Consider the following 23,497-nt stretch of genomic DNA (forward strand, 5'->3'; position numbering starts at 1 on the left):
TCATACATCAAGGGGTGTGCATATTCATTGAGAAAAGTGGTTGAATTCCACAGCCAAGATGTCAATCAAAGGTCTCCCATCAATGGTCTCTTGTTTTAGACATAGAAACTTTTTCTATCCCAATTAGAAGTTGGGGGTGGGGTGTGTGTTGGACAGTACTCACAATGAAATGCATTTTATGCTCTCAAAAGTGCTTAAATGGAATACATGTTGCATTAGGATTGTAGTGTGGTATGTATCTAACAATATTAAGCATGTTTATTGAGGTAAAAAAAGATTTTGGCTGTGTCAGAGTCATTTCAAATAATGACCCCAGCTATCTAAGCACTATCTGATATCATAGTGCATTGAAACTGGAATGCACTAGATAGTACACAAACTAGGTCAATCCAGAACGAGGCTGACTTTGGCCTATTTTGTATAAGTTTTGACCCAGGTTGTACACTGTATGTTTTTTTAATAATTTAATTTGGATTTTTTTTCCTCGAATTACCACCGCGGTGACAATAATTACCACCGCGGTGACAATGATTACCACCGCGGTGACAATGATTACCACCGCGGTGACAATGATTACCACCGCGGTGGTTATTAATTACAGAAGATGATTGGACGCGCTATATGACGTCATGTAAGCAACATGTGTTTTTAAGGTGAAGGTCAGACACACGAATATTTCGAATGGCTACCGTTTCAAGACATCTCGTGAAATGGCCTCTGCTGAATATCTTCCGCTACATTCAAATGCTGCCACAACAGTCGACAGGGATGTTGTTATTAAGATCTACTTCAATTTCGGCTTCAGTTATGCAGATATTATTCGATTTTTGGCTTTGTACCATGACGTGAGCTTAAGTTTACGTCAGCTCAGCCGGATTTTGAGGAGGCTTGGTCTTCGTCGGCGTAATATCAATACCGATTTTAACAATGTTGTTCAGTTAGTGGAACAAGAGTTATCTGGTTCTGGTCGTGACTTAGGATACAGGTCAATGCACGAGAGATTACGTAAGATTCATGATGTAGTTACTGATAGGGAGACTGTCCGTTTGACACTTCTTCATCTCGACGCAGATGGAGTTGAAATGCGTCGACGACGCAGGTTGCGCAGACGACTATATCAAGTACCAGGGCCGAATTACGGCAGGCGGTATTTGCACCACGCCACCACGGGCACCACGCGACCACCACGCCACCACGCGAACAGGCGGAGCGATCATAATGACGATATCAAAACAGACCATCAGACCACAGACACTTGAGAGTTGTGGTTACACCTACCAATTATAGATGGCATGTTGGTATACTGCGTTGTTGCCTGACGGGATTTACGAGTATTTATTACTTGTTAATGGCATTCGCAAAAAGCAGGGGTATTATTAAGCCGCTATACATCCGTGTCCAACCGTTTGTCATGAGAGATCTTATCACACCATTATTGTTATCACAATACTGTCACTGCGGAGAAAGTATAGATCGGAGACCTATTATTGCGAATTCGTGTTGTACAGAGACTTGTCCCCGGTAAAGATAAAGTTACACAAAGTCGCCAATAAGGGTCTCTCACACAACAGTATGTTGAAACTATGCACACGTGTTCGAGTGAGTGATAAATCTAACTCCTCCCCCCCCCCCCCCCCAACCCACCCCACCCAAACGAACCGCGGCCACCCCTTTAAAGGGAGACTATATAACCCACTCGTACTCGTATGGTTTTTGCAGGTCAGTCGTCAGTTGGAGTAGGTCTAGTTACTCAACGGTAATTCAGTACGTATTTCCGTAGTTGGCGTACGCCTTTATTCCAATAATCCCAAGAACGGGCATCAGAGAAGCTAGGATAGCAGCCAACGCCATCTATAATTGTTCCAAGAAACCATGATCCAGTGAAGCGACCGCTATTTTGATATCGTCATTATGATCGCTCCGCCTGTTCGCGTGGTGGTCGCGTGGTGCCCGTGGTGGCGTGGTGCAAATACCGCCTGCCGCCGAATTACATATGGCACCTCGACGGATGGGACAAGTTAAAGCCGTACGGGTTCCCGGTCCATGGCTGCATCGACGGCTACTCGAGACGAATCATCTGGCTGCAGGTAGCTTCGACAAATAACGACCCGTCTGTTGTTTGTAGATACTTTGCAGACATAGCAGGATTATTGAAAGGCGTTCCAAGAGTAGTGAGAGCAGACCGTGGCACCGAAAACGTTCACATTGAAACAATGCAAACCTTTCTACGCAGTGCACATGATGATGATTGCGCGTTACATAACACTACATTCATGCACAGAAGGTCGACTGCTAATCAGCGTATTGAGAGCTGGTGGAGCAAATTTGGCCAACAGGGGATGTATTTCTGGACATCACATTTCAAAGAATTGAATGAAATTGGTATCACTGACATTACAAATGAACTGCACATTGAATGTTGTAGATTCTGCTATATGCCACTTCTCAGTGCGGAATTACACGATATCATGAAACTGTGGAATACACATTATATACGCAAATCTCGGAACGAGCATGTCCCGCATGGCAGACCCGACGTCATTTACTTCATTCCGGAGATGTTCGGTGGCAGAGACTATCTACTTGGGGTGGATGATACTGAATTAGTTGCAATTTCTGATTTATTAACTGTTGCACCACCGATGTGTCAGAACGAGTATTCAGAACTGTTTGAGTTGCTAATGATGGAGAAAACCCTTGCTTATCCTTCGAAGCCGATGAACTATTAGTCACTCTGCTTGATACAACTGAGGACTATCTTGCCCAGCTGTAAACATACTTTATCACGGTTAATAGCTCGGTGTTCATGTTTCTTATCTAAGCACGGAAACTTATAACTTCCTACATACTAGCTGGAATATTTATAGGCGTTTATCCGTTGATATTGTTGTTGTCTAAATTCATTGTCGGTCGATGATGCACCCTCTCGACTACATTGTACTGTCTTACTTTCATTCATCAACATAATACTACTTTTGTTGAATAAATGTTTATTATGGTCTCCACACTCTCAGTGGAGACCATCTTGATATCACTAGGTAGGTATGTTCTGTTTCTTGTTCTTCTTCCACAAAACATTTATGGAGCTTGTCCAGCCAAACTGCTGAATAGATCAAGGATCAATCACTCCAATCCCATTGAAGGAAATTCGATGCATGGAATATCACAAAAAGATTTTCAATATTCTCATTATTTCCATGACTTTGAAGCATTTTTTGCTGAGATTCGTCTGATCGTCTTCTCCCAACATGCCGAAGCCGCGATTCAATCTGACATGCGCAGAGGCGAAATTCTGACACATTTGCATAAGCTCCGCCCCATCATAATGACGTCATTCTTCTCATGGCCGAACAGATCCACATGAGGTTGGTCGAGCGAAGAACGCGTTAGCAGTTTAGTGACTGTTGAATGTAGAAATCAAGGGTAGGGGAGCCAAAGTAATAAGCCTTAAATGCTTATCGATAATCCATCCTGCCCATCTAAAATAGTTTGGGTGCTGTTTGAATGATTATTGAGCGTGTTATTTTGAGAAAGAGCGAGCGTCCGGAAATAGATCATGCGTGAATCGGCATGCAGATAGGCGGAATTTCCTCGCTATTCTTTTCCCCGTTGTTTGGAAACTCTACGCCAACTACTTCGACTTTCACTAGTACTCCATCTATAACTGCACCTAGGCCTCCTGGCCCTAGCCCATCACGACACATATCCGGCTCTTATTCCCAAAACCAAACTGTGGCTTCATATGAAGCAAAATCACCATCCATTGCACAGTTTTCCCTATGTGGGGACCATCAAATTTTCTGTAAAGCAAATTTCTCAATTCTAGTTCTTATACAAATTTACATGATCATAATGTTCATTTCGTACATCATAGGTAATTATTTATGAACACAAACGAAAATGGTGCACTTGTGCAATGAAGTAACAGAAAAAGAAAAATTGTACAAAATAAGGATTTTAGAGAACCTTTCTATTAGTGAGATTTATATTTCAGAGCACATTTCTTGTTCCGATAAAATCTGTGCCATCGGCCAGTGATAAAACGTCTCTTTTTGAACTGACAAAATGATGACTTACTAAACTGACAATAAAATGCTAACATAAATGCCACTTAAAATGATGCGAACAACTAGGGCAGAACAAACTCAGATACACGTAATTGCAAATTGATAAAAACGATACAACTACAAAGTCAGGTGAACAATTGAGGGTACAATACAACACACTCAAATAAATGCAAATGAATATAGAACTATCTTGATGAGATAATTATAAAGTCTAGAGAGCGATCTGCCGACTGAAAATCCCAAGAAAAAGGGTAGAACAACAAGCCTTGAGTACAAGAAGGCCGGAAAACTCCAGATGCTTTTTAAGTGTAACGTTTAAAGGGTAATGATTTTGCATACAAATACAATGTATATAATTAATGATGAAAACATTTCCGGATAATTTGTGTATTTTATGCACAAATTCACTTTAAAAATGTGATAAGACAAGTTGTCAATGACATATTTCGAATAGGGGTGCATAGTGGCACCGATTAAGACCGGCCAAAGCCCATCGCATTCAATACCCCTTCATCCATATTGCACTTGAATATGTCATAATCTGCGATTTCGAACAGCGGCAGGTTGATTCTGTTGTCGCATACACTAACAAGTGGGTATTTTCCCTCTTCATGGAATCCTACCGATGGCTCTGGTTGGAATCCGAGCGGTGGCACGTACACACAGCCTGTTATGAAGAACAAGATGTCCTTCAGAGTAGTCGGACGCCCTCCTTCTGAAAACAAGCAGGAAACAATCAAGTGTTTAAGAAAGTCTGTATTGTAGGTCCCAGTTTATGGCATAACCAAGTGTCAGAAATGTGTTATAAAATAATCTGTTGGTTCTAATGGCTTGGTCATGGGGTATAGCGGACAATGAGCTATTTTACTACTGATACACTCGTCTTTTAGTCCCAGATTGGGGAGTACCCAGTAAAAGCAGACCGCATAATTGACACTACAAACCCACCTTCCACTTCACCAACGTAATCATACCACAAGCCAAGGACAACTGATGCATCGTCTCTCTTATGGTGTCCCTTCACAGGTAAGACAGGCTTGAATAACACTTGTATAAGTTCTGCAGTAAGTGGTGCTGGTCTGAAGCAGAAAATAGGTCGGAATACTTCAGGGTATTTCCTCAATTGATCGAGAACCCCAAGGGCAGACAATCCTTCCAGGAATCTGAAGAAAAAAAGTCTTATTTTAGCTCATTGACTTTATCAACATAAATTTGGATTAGAATACAATCACTTCATCACGTTCACAGTTCGAATTATGGATTCTGCAATGTGATACTTAGTAGTATGTAAGAGTCAAATACTGTAAACTTTATTTTGAATGCTGTTTATAAAATGTAAGATATGTAGTTAGAGAGCAACTAATGATATTAGGTTTACGATGTACACGTTTTTACTCTAACATAAAATGACACTGGTACCACTCAATGTTTTCATATATCATACCTCTCTATGAACATCCTTGTTCTTACAACAACTTGGAATTTTACTGCCGCATCTACCACTCTGTCTTTGTCATTCAGACTTCGAACTGGGATGTAGCAACCGGAAATGTCTAAAAAGGTCGATGCCTCATCCATTGCCTTATTAAGGTCTTCCATATTCATTGCATCTTTGATCTATGAAAATAAAAAAGGGATACCGGGTACATGTATATAGTATTGATCTTCAGTGTTCATTTATAACAGTTTAATGCAGTCATCGGCTGGTAATTAAATGTTGAAACTAAAAGTATAATATCATATTCAATTATACTACATCTCATGCCAACATGAGGCCATATCCATGATATTATTGATACGAGAAATTACTAACTACAGACATAAGCCTTCATGTATATTCAGAAACATATAGTGAGAATAAATATGGAAAGCTTCACCTTTTGCAACATTTGCCTGATTTCCATTGGATAGACATCGTGTAAAGATGGCTGGATGCTATTACAACCTTTTGTTATCATTTCGTACAATGTGTTAGAAAAGAAATGCGGGCCTCGAGAAGAATGACACATTGCCAATGCAATGGTGAGTCCGGATATGTAATACAAATCTTGATTGATAGCTGCAATTAGAAAAGTGAAGTGTAATAATGTTTGCGACTTAGTAGGGTTACTGCAGGTGCTGCAACCTCGTGTTAGATTGGCTAGATGGTGGGAACGAACACATGTGACTGACCCATTAAAAACCGAGGTGCCGGTGTAACATCTATCAGTGTTCCCCATGTGTCAGTGTCTCCCCTATTGATCGATCGCCTATTAACGAAAAGGGCTAAAGAGACACAACCATTCTATTCTGAACCCATTGTAAGGGTAGTTGATAAAGCTTGGAATCAGTGAAACCTTGGAACCAGTGATAAACCTTGGAATCAGTCCTAAAAATGCATAAAAACATGAAATAATGCCATTCGAACCTAACGTGGTTACGAATCAACATTTGGAGCTTATTCTTACATGATCAGATCGGAATTTTATGGTAATTTAGAAATCTGTCGCATATCCGATTCAATAGTCTATATTTTAAAACAACCCAGTTGTACCTCGCCTCCAGTGTACAGTACTGATCTCCCAAATATGGGAAGACACGCCCACCACACACCCATAATATGGACCAATAGCGCTCCGCTTATAAATACGCCACCACCACACGGGGCCTTTTCGATCAGACGAGTTGCTTGGGAAGTTGGGGGGCCTGTCATGCATTATGCATGGATAAGGTTGACGACTATGTCTAGGCCTAATTGTCTATGATTGACTGATATTTTATAACAAACGATGAATAAAAGAAGCCTAGTCATGTATGTTTATTACCGAAGTTTGCGGATGAAAATTTCCTTCGCCGTGAGCGATTTCTTACATCTTCCAGTACGCATCGAGGGATGCAGAGATCTTTGTGACGTCACCAGTTCTAAGCGGGTTTTTTTATTCACGTGTGTGTTTGTCCTATGATCTCGTGCATCTAGTACCGAGCATAATACTTTATCGTCTATGGAATACAAAACAATCATAAAACTAATTTTTGCTTCCATTGAAGAGAAATAAAATATTTTAACGACCACAGCGCATTGCCAATTGATGACGTCATCCTCCACATTAAAAATGTTGGCTTCTGAACGAACTGGCAAATTGCTATCAATAAAGTCAGCTGGGACGAGACTGTCAGTTGGGAGGGTATAAATCGTGGAAGGAACGCACCCGATTTCCCGCGCTATTTGCACAGTGATTCCATGGTTTACATTGAATATTCCAAGGTTTATCAGTGTTTCCAAGGTTTCACTAATTCCATACTTTATCAACTACCCATTGTAAGGGAACACTTTCACACGGAAACACTTACACATATTACACCGGCATGCATTTTGTCTGAGGGAGTTTCCCTCTTTTCCACTTGAGGTCTTGCAGAATTCGAACCCTGGACCTGAGGTGACAGGCAAAGATTTCAACGTACTCTCTACTATACCACAGTAGAGCATTTCACTGTTGTCGATATCGCATTAAACAGTGAACATTCTACTGTGTGTTTGCTTTTGCGCACATTCTCTGCGCAACGAAGAATACCATTGAATATTATATAAATATTGCATGTCAAGCCATAGAATAGTCAAAATTATTTGTCAGGTCAAAAATTATTTCATGAGGCTTTAAACCAAACCTTGAAGAAATCGGCCCTGCAGGTTTTGCACAGCGACCCAAACCATTGTCAAAGTGATTTTTAATCGGCGGATACGCAAATCATGTATGGAGCCAAGACGTGTACATTATGTACTGTAGACAGTGTGTGTTTACATTAGCAGACGATTGTTTGAAGCGAGTCCAGGCCCAACTTGAATGCCTTGTACTTTCTGTTCGTGGATGTAACAGTCCCACCCAATGCAACCTACCTACTTTGTGGGTGTAATTCAAGACCCTGACAGTATCACTGTGCAACTTCCTGGCTTAAAACGCCGTAAATATGCTGTTTTTTATCGCCGATTTCGTCGAAATCTTAATGGCCGCCATTTGCAATATCGCGTCATCGATGACGTCAGCCGTGGAATAATGCCGTGGAATCGCATGGCACGTGGTCGTGAATGACGCGACGTGATTGGCTCACATACTAATGAGGTATGATAATCTGGAATATTGTTGAATGACCACGTGTTTTTAATTTGTACTATATATATTTGACTGTAGCCGAATAGATGATAAATCAATAAATCAATTTGAATTTGAAATTTTGACTCTTTTATTTCATTTTAGCAGTGAGGATGGGCGGCTACAGGCTATCATTCACAGCCACGAGACACAATCTGGGAACTTTTTGTCTCACATATAAAGTTTGGCAGTGATCATGGGTCGGGGTCCTATCATTCACAGCCGCGAGTCACAATCTGGTAACTTTTTGTCTCACGTATGAAGTTTGGCAGTGATCAGGGGTCGGGCTCCTATCATTCCCAGCCACGAGTCACAATCTGGTAACTTTTTGTCTCACGTATGAAGTTTGGCAGTGATCATGGGTCGGGGTCCTATCATTCCCAGCCGCGAGTCACAATCTGGTAACTTTTTGTCTCACGTATGAAGTTTGGCAGTGGTCATGGGTCGGGGTCCTATCATTCCCAGCCGTAAGTCACAATCAGGTAACGTTTTGTCTCACATATAAAGTTTGGCAGTGATCAGGGGTCGGGGTCCTATCATTCCCAGCCACGAGTCACAATCTGGTAACTTTTTGTCTCACGTATGAAGTTTGGCAGTGGTCATGGGTCGGGGTCCCATCATTCCCAGCCGTAAGTCACAATCAGGTAACTTTTTGTCTCACATATAAAGTTTGGCAGTGATCAGGGGTCGGGGTCCCATCATTCCCAGCCACGAGTCACAATCTGGTAACTTTTTGTCTCACGTATGAAGTTTGGCAGTGATCATGGGTCGGGGTCCTATCATTCACAGCCACGAGTCACAATCTGGTAACTTTTTGTCTCACATATAAAGTTTGGCAGTGGTCATGGGTCGGGGTCCCATCATTCCAAGCCGTAAGCCAGAATCAGGAATTTTTTTGTCTCACATATAAAGTTTGGCAGTGATCAGGGGTCGGGGTCCTATCATTCACAGCCACGAGTCACAATCTGGTAACTTTTTGTCTCACGTATGGGCCCACTCATTGTTAATTCAAGAAGCGGATAATAGACGGCGAAAGCATCTGGCCAACTGTGAACTGTCTACTGTGTAAGTGGAAAATGGAGACAGTGAAGAGTTCACTGTTTTGTGCTGAGCATGCTCTGAAGATTTTGGCAGTGTGCCAAGATCTTCTTGAGGCGAGATCGCCCCGAACTTAAAGGTGTTAAAAGTTAAGATCCAACTGGCAATATATATGATTGGTCCAAGTTTTAAAACAGCACTGACAGTGGTTTTAAACCATCTATCAACTCACCTCCTTGCGTTGGAACAAAGATCCGCTCTTCCTCCGGTCCCTCAAACATACTGTGTTTCTGTAGCGTTTGTAGCAGTAACTTAAAAAATTCTTCTCTACAGCCACCCGCATCAATTGCACCTTCCGACTGACCTATGTCGTCCATAAATTTGATGGACAGCGGATGCGTAGGGTCAATACTTCGATTCTTGAAAGCCCGTGCAGCTCCGTCCAACAGCCGCGATCGAGCGACATTGACGTAGTTTGGGGGAAATGTATCATCAACTTTAGACCGCAGTTGGACCAACTGATCTTGTAACCTGATTCCTGAGGTACTGTAAACAAAAAATAAAACTGGTAGTAGGCATATTCCATCTCATCTCAACCAGTCGTGCCACCTGTCCGACTCAGATTTTAAGCGTACTTATGCTGTAGGTAGGCTTCCATGTGAAACTCAAAAAGCCTAAATATTTCTCGCCAACTCCTACTACGAAGGGAGTTATGGCCCCTTGTTGCCAATGGCAACGAAAGTGTCACGCCCACCTTGAAAAACACAAAAATCGTTATTACTCCGCAACTAGAAATGCTACAACATCCCAAATTGGTGTCCTGGAGTATTTTTTCATGCTGATTCTAAATCTGAAAACAGAATTTTTCTGTCATTAATATTTTCGGAATTATCTGTCAGTAACCCTTTATTTTAGGCCCTTTTTAAGACCCTTTGAAGTCAATGAGGGTCAAAATATTTTTTTTTCATTTTTGGGGTGTAGATGTCTTTTTGCATAGACTTAATCACATCAAAAAATAGGCTAGGTGTTTTTCTTTATTTCTGAGATATTACGTCATTTGTAGAGTCTTGTATATCGTAGTGCATATAAGGATATTACAGCACATGGACTGTTGCTGGAGACAAGGATGACATCAGCTAAAACTGTGGCCGGCACTAGGAGCCATCACAGATTTGTCCCTGTGTCACACTACGAATTAAAGATGTCACGATTATCTGAGGATAGTTCTAGTCTTAGCACCCGTGTGAAAGTTGGGTCAAGTACTGAACGCAGTAGCAATCCAGATCCGAATGATTTGACACCAGGGCAATATGTTGCATCTGTGTTTGATGACAAGTGGTTTGTTGGGTGCATTTTGGCTAGGTCAGATGAATACTGTGATGTAAGAGTTAATTTCATGCATAAACGGAAAGGTTCCAATAGTATTCTGTATTGGCCACGTGCCTTGTATGAAGTTGACGTTCCAGTTGTGAATATACTTTGTGTTGTTCCTGATCCAACCCCAACCACAGCGGCTAAACTGTGGTACAGACTGAGTGATGAAACACTTTCAAAGATTGGTCAGTGTTTTAATGAGTTCGTCGAGAGGAATCTGAACTGAACAGGCAAAATGCAAACCTCTTATGCCTAGTTATTTTCCATGCATTTCACATCTAGAAATACTGTTGACACCTGTAAGTTAGGGCTTCTAACTTGAATTGTAAGCATCTGGAGTACAGGTTGAGGTTTCTGTGGCTCGCTCTTTATATTCTCTGTCAGGCAGAATGTGTAATCGAACTTATACATACCGGTATGTATATGTAGGTGATTAATACATGTATATGCACTACGATATACAAGACTCTACAAATGACGTAATATCTCAGAAATAAAGAAAAACACCTAGTCTATTTTTTGATGTGATTAAGTCTATGCAAAAAGACATCTACACCCCAAAAATGAAAAAAAAATATTTTGACCCTCATTGACTTCAAAGGGTCTTAAAAAGGGCCTAAAATAAAGGGTTACTGACAGATAATTCCGAAAATATTAATGACAGAAAAATTATGTTTGCAGATTTAGAATCTGCATGAAAAAATACTCCAGGACACCAGTTTGGGATGTTGTAGCGTTTCTAGTTGCGGAGTAATAACGATTTTTGTGTTTTTCAAGGTGGGTGTGGCACTTTCGTTGCCATTGGCAACAAGGGGCCATAACTCCCTTCGTAGTAGGAGTTGGCGAGAAATATTTGGGCTTTTTGAGTTTCACATGGAAGCCTACCTACAGCATAAGTACGCTTAAAATCTGAGTCGGACAGGTGGCACGACTGGTTGAGATGAGATGGAATAAGCCAGTAGACATATCATAGATCTTTCTTTCACAATGACATGTTAAAAGTAAGCTTTTTGAAGAATTTATATTTTATATTAGAAATAACCCAAGTGTGGGACGATTCTTTGTAATTAGCACGATTCGTTTCACAAAAACACATGGCATCCTATTTATTTGCATAATTAAATTACCAAAGCTCGTGAAGGGTATCACGGGTGACATATAAGTATGTCCCTATTGCTATTCTTGGCCATTTGGTGACGATCCTAAGGATTTCCTACCTCGAAGAACTTTCTCCGGAACTTTCACACAAACTCGCATGCAAGGCTGCCTGCAACTCTTCATCTCCATCTTCGTCATCGCTGCTTACGGTAAACAGGTCAGAGTATGTCCTGGAAAATGTAGCGAAACCTTTAAAAAGATATCATATGAATGATACGGTTCTACACTAATTTAAAGCTAAAAGTAGACAGTAGCCTATGTACACCTCATGTCCAGATAAATGTAGTAGTGTCTGTGTATTTTAGTCAAAAGTATGAAACAAACCGGTATTAGTTTCAAGAAATAACTGTTCAAGAGAAGGAATTCAAAGACCTACGAAATTACACGGGGTACTATTTTGTCACACCGATTTCGATTGACGCCATATCAGTCATTATATACATTTACATTATGAATATAATATGCACTTTTGCTCTAAAATACGTGAACATATATCTATAATTTATATAAAAACTGTAATTTTACGACCGGCTATCATATTGTGTCGAGTCTAATCAAAACTACTCAACTTCAATACTTACACTTGTCTTTGGTAACTTGTAGTGGGGGAAATGGAAGCCGTTGCGACTGATGCACTTGCCGGAGTGCTGTTATTTGGTTGAGTGGTTACCAAGGTTGTTCTCAGACTATTATCGTTCCGATTGAAAACCGCATTGCTTGGACTTGTGGCGACGAAATCACTTACCTGCAAGCACCCTAATTCCGGCAGGTAGATGGATTCTGATAATTCATCACCTGGGTTCTGTTCATCATCCTTCGAGCTGAAAGATTCATTCGACTGGCAGAGAAGATACAACCGCACAGACCCCGTAACCATCTGTTTCTTAACGTATTCCTGAAGGGAGAACTCAGAAATGCCAACTCTAACGTTGGAGTTGTGGCCATTGACAATCTCAAAATATCGAAAGTTACTGCTGCTTCCAATCACAGGATTAGTTCCGTTAGGAAAAAAGGCATTTAACACCTTTTCCTTTAGCTCGTAATAACCAACCTCAACCTCAACTTTTAATGAAATGGTGTTCTTGTCGCCAAGTGGCGACCGTACAGTCTCGGGCTTCGCACCATCAGATGATTCATTGCCCTGTTGAAGACGTAGTCCAAACTGGACGACACGTTCGTGTCTTACTGGTCTTCCAACCTTTTTCCCGTGTTTTGCCGACCTGCTCTTCCCACCGTTTCTGTCTCTGAGAAGTTGTAGAAGTTCCTTCCTTTTGTTCGTTGATGAAGAGGTGGACGAAGCCGGTGGTGAAGGACTCCTTGCTCTCGCTTCGGCTGCACCAGAAAAGCTATTCTGCTCGTTACTTTTCTCTGAACAGAATTCTCGTAACTTGTATCTGTCGCCAAGTGCCGTTAGGCCGAGGTCAACCATGTCCTTTTCAGACAATAGTCTGACAACCCCACCATCCACCTACAAAAAAAAACCGACGAACAAATCAGTCAGATTCTAATTGAAATAATTCTAGTGCTTTGTTTTCTCGAGCTTCTTTTGATAGAACGTCATCGGTTGGCCATATGAAAAACAATTGACTAGCCGTACTTTAAAAAAAATTCCTAATCGTGTTTGACCCGTAATGAGCGAACATCGTAAATGTTAAGGTAAACCAAACTAAAATTAGTTCTATTGATTAATTTTTAAAATGCGTTGTAAAAATTAATTACCAAGAAAGAAAATGAATTACCAAGAAAGTTTTCCTGGAATCGATTGAAATGTGTACATTCGGAGGGGAGATTTCATCTGACTTTTTAAACATTTTGACGCATAAATGTGTGGATATTGCTTACATGGAAAAAAACATATTGGAAAGAACCCTCAGTGGCTACGTTGAATCAATTTATTTATTAATTTACGAGTTCTTGGCCGTTCTTGGCCAACTGTCGTTCCTCTAATCGTCTTTGGATGGCGCCAGTGGGTAAACTAAGTGCAAGAAGAAGGCTGAATAGGACGCGACTCCAATATTACAAATGACATGGGGAGGGTAGTTGATAAAGCTTGGAATCAGTGAAACCTTGGAACCAGTGATAAACCTTGGAATCAGTCCTAAAAATGCATAAAAACATGAAATAATGCCATTCGAACCTAACGTGGTTACGAATCAACATTTGGAGCTTATTCTTACATGATCAGATCGGAATTTTATGGTAATTTAGAAATCTGTCGCATATCCGATTCAATAGTCTATATTTTAAAACAACCCAGTTGTACCTCGCCTCCAGTGTACAGTACTGATCTCCCAAATATGGGAAGACACGCCCACCACACACCCATAATATGGACCAATAGCGCTCCGCTTATAAATACGCCACCACCACACGGGGCCTTTTCGATCAGACGAGTTGCTTGGGAAGTTGGGGGCCTGTCATGCATTATGCATGGATAAGGTTGACGACTATGTCTAGGCCTAATTGTCTATGATTGACTGATATTTTATAACAAACGATGAATAAAAGAAGCCTAGTCATGTATGTTTATTACCGAAGTTTGCGGATGAAAATTTCCTTCGCCGTGAGCGATTTCTTACATCTTCCAGTACGCATCGAGGGATGCAGAGATCTTTGTGACGTCACCAGTTCTAAGCGGGTTTTTTTATTCACGTGTGTGTTTGTCCTATGATCTCGTGCGTTTAGTACCGAGCATAATACTTTATCGTCTATGGAATACAAAACAATCATAAAAACTAATTTTTGCTTCCATTGAAGAGAAATAAAATATTTTAACGACCACAGCGCATTGCCAATTGATGACGTCCTCCTCCACATTAAAAATGTTGGCTTCTGAACGAACTGGCAAATTGCTATCAATAAAGTCGGCTGGGACGAGACTGTCAGTTGGGAGGGTATAAATCGTGGAAGGAACGCACCCGATTTCCCGCGCTATTTGCACAGTGATTCCATGGTTTACATTGAATATTCCAAGGTTTATCAGTGTTTCCAAGGTTTCACTAATTCCATACTTTATCAACTACCCATGGGGAGTGAGTTTATCCTTACTGATCAACACATGATAGGCCTACACAAAATGTTACTCATAAAAGAAGGCTATCTGTGATTTCTAGGATGGTAGTCATACCTTCTGCTCTCTAAATTTCTCAATTACACACTCTTCTACTCCTCGTCGGAGCAAGTATTCACAGATCTGAAAAGAGACGATAAATCTCAGAAATCGGGTTGTTATTATTATCAAAGTATATACCGGTATAGGGCGAGCTTATATCATATTTTTGTTATTAGCTGCTGCTTATAGACCCAGAGTCCCCTTAAATATAATCAGTCATTCCGTCATTGTGCTATTGACAGCTATTTAAGGGGGGGGGGTATCTGTCGCAATGTTTCGTTATAAAGAAGCCCCATCCCTAATCCCAGCAGGCAATTTATTCGACAAATCCCGACGCAATTTTCTGCCCATTCCCGCGTTCCTCTATGTCATAGGCGTCATAGGCACAGTGGCGCACACATGTTATTATTGGTCGCAAGCATGTAACCTACATTGTATAATGCCCATGCATGCTGGAATGAATTAGGCCATGTCAATGCTACAGTTTGTCACCGATACAAATTGAAGCTTGCATAGTAAAATAAGAGTAAAATAAGAAAGAGGGCCTGGGATATGAGAAGTAGTTCTTGGCCACGCAGTACAATGTAACAGTGTCAGCTGATACCTACTTCATCAATAGACTTCATCTCTCCGCACTGTCAACTCGGAGTACTCTACTGACCTTCACCATAGCAACCACATGTTGTTTACCAGACCATGACGTCATATAGCGCGTCCAATCATCTTCGTGGCTGTAATTAATTTCCACCGCGGTGGTAATTATTTTCACCGCGGTGGTAATTATTATCACCGGTGGTAATTATTGTCACCGCGGTGGTAATTATTGTCACCGCGGTGGTAATTATTGTCACCGCGGTGGTAATTCGAGGAAGAAAAATCCAAATTGAATTATTAAAAAAACATATGGCATATACGGGCCACCGTACGCATCTGTCCATTTCGTGGAAAGTTTTATAGCCAGAATTTTCCTCGTTAGAATCCGCTATAAGTTTGTACTGCGATAGTCATAACAGTTATCTGTAGCCTGAACCAGATTTAGCCGTGTAGTCCGAGTACTTTCGTCAAAATTGGCAATATTGTCGACCTCACCGTTTTACTTGTCGTCTGCTATATTCGGCCATTGTGCACGTGCATGAGGCCGCTCGCACTTCCTTTCTCCACTTCTCGGAGAAACGTCATGATTTAAAATTGCCCCGTACGAATTTATTATTACTTTACAAATTGATATTCGAGTATTTGACGAACTTCATCATATCTATAAATATGATTTCGGTTGTGGGAAAGTTGGTGTATTTTTGGCGATCTTTTCGGGACACCCTCTCGCCTGTTGTCATAGCAAGGCCTGAAACATGGGGCGCCATGCGGGATCTTTTGTTTCACCAAGACCGCGCGTAACTTCAAATATCTTAAAAACTGCTCGTTGAATTTTCGTCAAATCTCGTTTACTCAATCTTGCGTACCATATCTCTCTTGTAATGTATTCAATTCCGCGACGGATTAGCCAGTTGCTGAATTATTTAGCATCTATTTCGACCTTTAGGTGGTTTTCGTCGTCATTTTGTAAAGGCCAACGGCTGACGTCACGTCGTAGAATTTACCCTCCCGATGTGCGGAAAAGTATATATATTTTCTTCTGTCGAATCGATTTCGATCAAATTGTATGAGTATTGTGTTTGATACTATGAGCATGGCTTGTTTAAGTTTCAGCAATTTTGTACGAGCCGTTTTTGTAATATTAGTAAGTTTGTTCAGCGCATCATTGGAGAAGCGTCATTGTTGTGTCGTTTTACGCCTTGACGCCGCTATCGACGTCATCTTCGACTGGTGTACGGTGATGTCTGTAAATATTTTTCTAACGAGGCGATTTTGCCTAGTTTCTAATAATATGCTGTCCCGTATCATAAAATTATATTGTCTAAGTTTCAGTAAAATCGTGCGAGCCGTTTTTGGAATATCGGCAAGTTTGTACGGCGTAAAGTGGGAGAAAGCGTCATTGTTGTATCGCTTTACGCATTGACGCCGTATTTGAAATTGTCTCCGGCTGGTGTGCGGAAATGTGTGTAAATATTTATCTAGCGAGGCGATTTTGCCCAAATTCTGGAAATATGTTCTTCTTTATCATCAAGACATATTGTCAAAGTTTAAGTAAAATCCTACGAGCCGTTTTCATAACTTTTGCGGATTAGTCGGTGGGAAAACCGTAACTCCGTCAATCTTGCTGCTGTGAAATGGCTTAGGAGCCGTTTCTCAAAAAACCTTGGGGATCTAACTTCAAACTTTATTAACTTTGGAACCGCTCGTTAGATTTTTCTCTTTTACGGCTAGTGTGTTCCTTACCGGTAAAAGAAACTTTTGTACGAGACGATATTCATCTTATAACTGAAGTTTTAGAGTGAGTTTTGTCAGAATTTCTTACAAAAAATTCCCGTTTCTGCCAACTCGCGACGCGAATCCGCGACGCTGATTGGCTGGGGACTGCGTCATTTTGCTATAAAAGACGCGCTTTTTCTAGTATAATCAGTCTTGATCTTGTGGTCAATCCGACAACATCGACTCAAACCCAGGTACGCACCAAACCTGTCGCGCCTCCATAGCCGGGGTCCGGCGGCGACCGTAGCCTTTCCATTCCGGCTACCCGGCGTATTCCACCTCCGCCATGGGTTCCAATAGTTCTGATCAGACTCACTCCATCCATACCATGACCACACTATGCTTGCATGTACATTGGGTGTTCAGTCCATTGAACATTTCGCGCGTAATCAGCGCGTGTTACTTAGGCCAGCAGGGCCTGTCGGTCGTTAGCCATGAGCGTAAACTTGTTAGACATAGGCTAGAACTTAGTCAAATTTCATCTCATCGTAAATATAAACATGCCATAAGTGATCATCTGTAAATATTTCGTCAAGGACGTGGATAAGATACTTATCCTATCATTTGAAGTTTAAATAATATGTTATTAGTTATCTTATGACTTTGTCGGCCATTATTTAAAACGAATCCCACATTGTAGCAACGCCTTTTCGATGAGCTGTACGGATCTTTCTCTGAGGTCTGTTTCTGAGGCACATGTCTATTAGTTAGTTTTTAGAATAACTTCTCCATTTTTAATGATTACGCTGAGTCCGAATATACCGTACCAATGCCAGCTTCCATGGCGTTTCCGTAACCGACCCAGGCTAGTTTCCATAGCAACCAAAGGTCCGCGCCGTACCAGGTTCCTTGCGTAATCATTTATTTAGAGTTCTTTGTCCTATCATAAACCGTTGGTTGTTACAATCTAAAAATGCCTCAGAGACATATCTTTATCTGTGACGACCGTTGCTCTGGAGTCCGCGCAGTCCGTTACCAGGACTGCTTACCAACTAGGACTCTGTGACGTACGCCAAGCTGTGAAGCCGGTCATGATCCGTTAGTTTAGTGTAACCCCCATCGTCCCGTTTCTAAGAATCGCTACACAAGTCTACAAATATAAAGAAATTATTTGGTGAACAAAATTAATTTTGAATTTTGCTAATTTGGTAATAGGGAGATGTTTTGAGATTTTTCTGCCAGTTGGCTGAAAAGAGTTCAAATATCAATATCTGTCTAATTTGTCGATTATCAAAAAAGTTCCGTGGTCAACTACCAGTTTACTTTTCACCATTTACTTGCCCGACTGTCCGGAATATAATATCAAAATTTCATATTCACAACCCCACGCAGTATTTGATGCGTTGCAGTCAAACATTGACAATTGAACTGCTAAAAGGCTTTAAAAATCAATGGTGGTCTTGCCTCATAGCAATTTCAAGAAATTGAACATATAATTTCGGAATACGAAAAGCTTCATCCATCTGCAGGAAATTCTTGAGGCTTTTGGGGGTCTGAGGCCCTCAACTCTTAAAGGAGGCAGTGATAGGCCCCATGCCTTTCCCTAATGAGGATCCATGCCCTGGTCCACAAGCGTGGCTTTTGTCGGTTGCTGCGGCGACGGCGGTTAATCACAACTGAAAGAATTGCTGCTGAAGCACCTAGGCATGCTTCGTTCCTGTGGTTCTTCATTGCTTTAAAGAAAAATGGAGAGAAATGACCGATTTGCCCTCAAATTCATGCCAAACACGGCCAAACTTAGCCAAACTTTTCTTAGGCAATGTTTGCCTGTGTTTGATAGTGTGGACGGGTCCCAAAACATTCGCCAACATGATGTTGGCTCATGTTGGCCAACAATTGTTGGCGAATGTTTGCTAGTGTAGACCAGGCTTAAGCGTGGTTTGAGGTTGATCGAATGTTATTCGCAATCCCTCATCTAGTGGATAGCCAGATTGACCTTGCGGCCTGGACGTCCAGAGGCTGAGAGTTCGAATACGCTTGATACCATTTTCGTATTATTTTTGAAAACAAGATAGAACTCTTTTGCAACATTTTCTCCTTTTTACCAAGATGGCGACCTAGTTGTGACCGATGTTTTTTGAAGGTCCTCTCAGAATGGGATTTTCTTTGTATAAATGAAGAGATAATCACCCCTTTTCATGTAAGGATTGGTGGATTAGTGACTGACCGTATGATACGAGTATCGAAAGACCAATTTGTATGTGATAGACCCTGTTTTCGGAGCTGAAACGATCTCTTCGTTTTGAGGTGAGAGTTCGGTGTGTAGATCGGTGTGCAGTGTGTATAGTTTACATAGTATTGTACTGTATAATACTCTCGTAGGACCCTTACCATGTCGAGACCTACAAAAGGGGCTTCTAAAGGGGAACCAATGGCGGACGTGCAGATGGCCCGTTCTGATGCTGAGCTCATGGACATGATGTCTAAGTGCATTGAGAAAATCATTCGGCCGCTGAAGCAGACCGTTGATGATGTAAACGATAAGCTGATAGTGGCATTGAAGGATAATAAGGAGCTCAAGGAACGTGTACGTAAAGCTGAGGAAGACGCGCTGTCGGCCGTAAAGCGAGCGGTTACTCTAGAAGAGAAAGTCGACGAACTTCAGGCATACGGCAGACGGAACTCACTGCGTTTTTCTAACGTACCTATCGAGGTTATTCCTAAAGTCAAACGGGGAGATAATGAATTCTATGATACGGATACGTATATTATCGATTTCATCAATACGAATCTGCTTATCGAGCTTAACGTGATGGCAATCTCTCGCTCCCACATTGTGGGTGCCATTAACCGAGAGAAGCAAACATGTCAGATAATAGTCAATTTTGTACGATACAACACTAGGAGATTAGTATACCAAAGCAAGTCGCTTCTCAAAGGATCAAACGTGACTGTATTCATTTCCGAGGACTTAACCAAACTGAGGTACAGCGTCCTAAAGGATCTAATCGGTCTCAGAAAAAAGAAGAAGGTCTCGGCTGTCTGGACGATTGACGGCAGGGTGGTTTATAAAGTCAAGGAGACAGGAGCTGTGTGCAACGTCTCGAATTACTCGTCAGCCATAGAAAACATTCGTTCGCTTCTGGAGCCCCGCGCCGGCAAGGACGTGTAGACTTATGCCCGCCGTTCACGATCAAATTTAATTTGACCAAAAAATATGACCAAAAAGTTTGATCGTGAACGACGGGAAATTGGATGAAATATGTTCCTAGGATAAAAATTGTTGTAGATAGAACCGGTCCTATTTATTTAGTACGATTTGGAAATATTGGATCGTGAGCGGCGGGATTGGATTTTTTTCTCTACGATTAACCGTTTGAGTCACAGTAGCCATTTCAATATTATCGGGCTATCAATCAATGAACACATCAATTAGATGGGGGGTTTTTTCAGGTGTTTTTAGTAACAATTAAAGCATGGTCTTTCACTATCCGAGCTGTCCAAATAGGTATGCCTATTCATATACTGTACCGATCCTTTGTGAGCCGGGACAGCGACAAAGACAGTTAATAGTTATATAATGAGTATTATGCGCCAAGAAATAATTCAGGTACACTTTAATACAAGCAACTCGCACCAAACCTGCACACCCGAAACGCAGGCTTGTACCAAGATGGTTTGGACTCAAAATACTGTAGATGTCTTGATCGAAGAGTATCGGGCTCGCCCTATACTCTACAATACGAAATATCCATTGTACCACAACAGAGTGAAGAAGGAACTGGGCTATCAAGGCATCACTGATGCCCTGTCAAATGAAATGTCAAGAATCACTGTCGACATCGTAAAGAAAAATATTAATGGACTGCGAAGTCACTTTGCCAGGGAGCTCGACAAAATGAAGAAAAACAACAAAAGCGGAGCTGGTGCCCGTAGTTGCGCTTCAATAATTTGAAAGTGCGCCCTGGTGCGAAAACTTCCGGATACGGAACCTAGGTGATTGCGCGCATGCGCTCTGGGCATTAGCCATTGTTTGCGTTTTTTGTCCCAGCGTCCCAGCGGGACTCCTTTTAAATACACGAATTTGAGACAATCCAAGAGGTATGTTGGCATTGTGCTAGGCCTACGTGAAAGATTAATATGTACAGATCTCCCGTATCTTGTCCCCAGAATATGACTTTTGGTGCAGCTCGAGTATTTGAGAACTTTGTGAAGCGAACCTGTCTTCGACAGGCCCACATTTTTCCCGCCACTGACGCGTGAGAGTTTTCAGTAAAACCCCTGGTTTATCGCCCTTTTGAGGCGGTTTCATGTATTTTGTCACGGTCTATGCATGCCTGACGTTGCTTACTGAGAACCCCAGTATGTTTTTAGTGCCTGTTTTTGTGAGAAACGAGTATTTAGCCGAAGCCATGCTCTATTTCTTGAGGTCACGTGACCGCGCACTTCTGGCCATTTGCTTTGGATAGTTCGCCACTAGGGTTGTAGATGGCACCACTGAGCCTGAGAATTTCTAAGAGAAACTTTGGTTTTTCTTGCTAACCTTGCTGTAGTTTTGGAGACTACCCTCTTATAGAAAATCTTGTACCTTTTGCCTTATTGTATTGTATTTGTTTGGTTACAGATTTCACGACTCCTTTTGTACCGACTCTTTGGAGCGGATTGATGTTAACTCATGATATCAGCATTTGAGCAAATAAAGACCAGTCTTTATAGTAACCATACGAGTCCGTCGAGTCCTTGGAACCAGATAGTCCCTGCTGGGTGCTGCGGTCACAGTGCCAACGATGCATACAAGCCGTCAGTGTGGTGGTTCGAAAAAATGCTTTTTCTGAAAGATCACATTGAGCCTCGATCGAGCACATCCTCCATGACAAAAAGCACTGCAGCTGAAGTAGGAACATACAAGGTAATTGATATTAACATGATTTACTTAATTAAGAAACAAGATGTACAGCATACTGCGCTATCTGAACCCGTTAATACGATACCGGGTACGAATGGTACATGTAGGCCAGAGCCCTATTCTTGAACAACTTAAAGGAAACCTCTCAAGAAGTAATGAGTGACGTCATTAGCATAGGGCCTGTTAATATGGAAATCTTTACTATCCTGTTATTCCTTATAAGGATTCCTAATACTACGGACGTTTAGAGAATATAATTTTATTATGGGATGCTCCACATTTTTTTTGCGAGGTTTCCTTTAACATGAAGAAATAAGACATTTCAACAAGTCCGTTGACTTTCCAACAAGCGAACAGTTGGCATCGTATCCTATACCATCTACAAAAATTTATCTTGCCATGGCACTTTGCCGATACCATTCACATAACGGCATAATTCGTTTTTTTGGGCCTGAGGATCTTTGGCATACCTGTTGCCAGCTTGACATGTAATGTCTTCGTAGGCCTCCTCTGATTTCTTAACATCTCTCCAATCGCCCTTGACTATAACACCGAGGTTCATGTCCTCCCTGTCAACAGAACTCGGGGGGAAGTACCGGTTGGTATTCGTGACTCGAAGAAAGTTGTGTAGGGCACAAGCTGCAAGAATTATCAGCTGAACCTTCTCAGGAGACAGCAATTCGGGGGAGAGGAACACTCTGAAACGGTTCGCAAGAATACCAAACGCATTCTCGACAACACGTCTGGCCCTGCTCAGTCGGTAGTTAAATGCCCGTTCCTCAACATCAAGATTCCGGAACGGATACGGCTTCATGATGTCCCTCTGGAGAGGGAAGGCTTTGTCCGCTACGAAAAAGTAGGGGATGGGTGTATTGCAACTTTGTAGGAGTTCATCCTTTGGGAAATTAATTGTTCCATCGTTCATGGCTTTGTTCAGGTCACTCTTTCTAAAGACGCCTCCATCTCCCACACGACCATTCGTTCCAGCGTCAACCATCAATAATTTATAATCTGCATCGACCAGTGCAAAGAGAACTAAACTATGGGTACCCTTATAGTTGTAGAAGTATGACCCTAATCGTAGAGGTGACCAAAAGACAACATGTTTGCCATCCATTGCCCCTAAACAGTGGGGTAAATTCCACTTCTTCTCAAATACTCGGCCACAATTCGCCATTCCTGTTCAGTCGAGGGCAACTGAAAAAATAACATATTTTTTTTAGATTATTTAATTATTACTTTTTTCCAGGGTTTGTCAGATGACGACATCTCGCTCGATGAGTTTGCGGCCGATTCCCAAGATCTGGAAGAAACAGGATCATCAACTGCAACAAAAAAGTCCAACTACGAAGTAGCTGATTGGAAACCAAAAAGAAAAGGAAAAAAAAGGATGTCTGCCGAATCC

General features: G+C 41.6%; 2 protein-coding genes across 2 annotated transcripts; both read right to left on the bottom strand.

Moving 5' to 3' along the window:
- Window positions 1-4,540: 4,540 nt before the first annotated feature.
- Window positions 4,541-5,666, bottom strand: LOC135499339 (G2/M phase-specific E3 ubiquitin-protein ligase-like). Its single transcript, XM_064790465.1, has 3 exons — window positions 5,512-5,666; window positions 5,016-5,230; window positions 4,541-4,782 (listed from the first exon to the last, which is right to left on the bottom strand). The coding sequence occupies exons 1-3, from the start codon at window positions 5,664-5,666 to the stop codon at window positions 4,541-4,543; spliced, it is 612 nt and encodes a 203-aa protein (XP_064646535.1).
- Window positions 5,667-22,471: 16,805 nt separating this feature from the next.
- LOC135500082 (uncharacterized) lies at window positions 22,472-23,269 on the bottom strand. Its single transcript, XM_064791657.1, has one exon. The coding sequence runs from the start codon at window positions 23,267-23,269 to the stop codon at window positions 22,472-22,474; it is 798 nt and encodes a 265-aa protein (XP_064647727.1).
- Window positions 23,270-23,497: the final 228 nt, after the last annotated feature.

This window comes from Lineus longissimus, chromosome 1 (assembly GCF_910592395.1).
Source record: "Lineus longissimus chromosome 1, tnLinLong1.2, whole genome shotgun sequence".
NCBI classification, from domain to species: domain Eukaryota; kingdom Metazoa; phylum Nemertea; class Pilidiophora; order Heteronemertea; family Lineidae; genus Lineus; species Lineus longissimus.

Bases quoted from the DNA above. Each gene is read 5' to 3' on its own strand.
- LOC135499339 (XM_064790465.1), bottom strand. From the start codon at position 5,666: ATGGAAGACCTTAATAAGGCAATGGATGAGGCATCGACCTTTTTAGAC. The intron at 5,231-5,511 runs GTATGATATATG...TTTTTTCTTCAG, and splicing joins ACAAGGATGTTCATAGAGAG to ATTCCTGGAAGGATTGTCTG. The intron at 4,783-5,015 runs GTGGGTTTGTAG...GCTTGTTTTCAG, and splicing joins TTACGTTGGTGAAGTGGAAG to AAGGAGGGCGTCCGACTACT.
- LOC135500082 (XM_064791657.1), bottom strand. From the start codon at position 23,269: ATGGCGAATTGTGGCCGAGTATTTGAGAAGAAGTGGAATTTACCCCAC.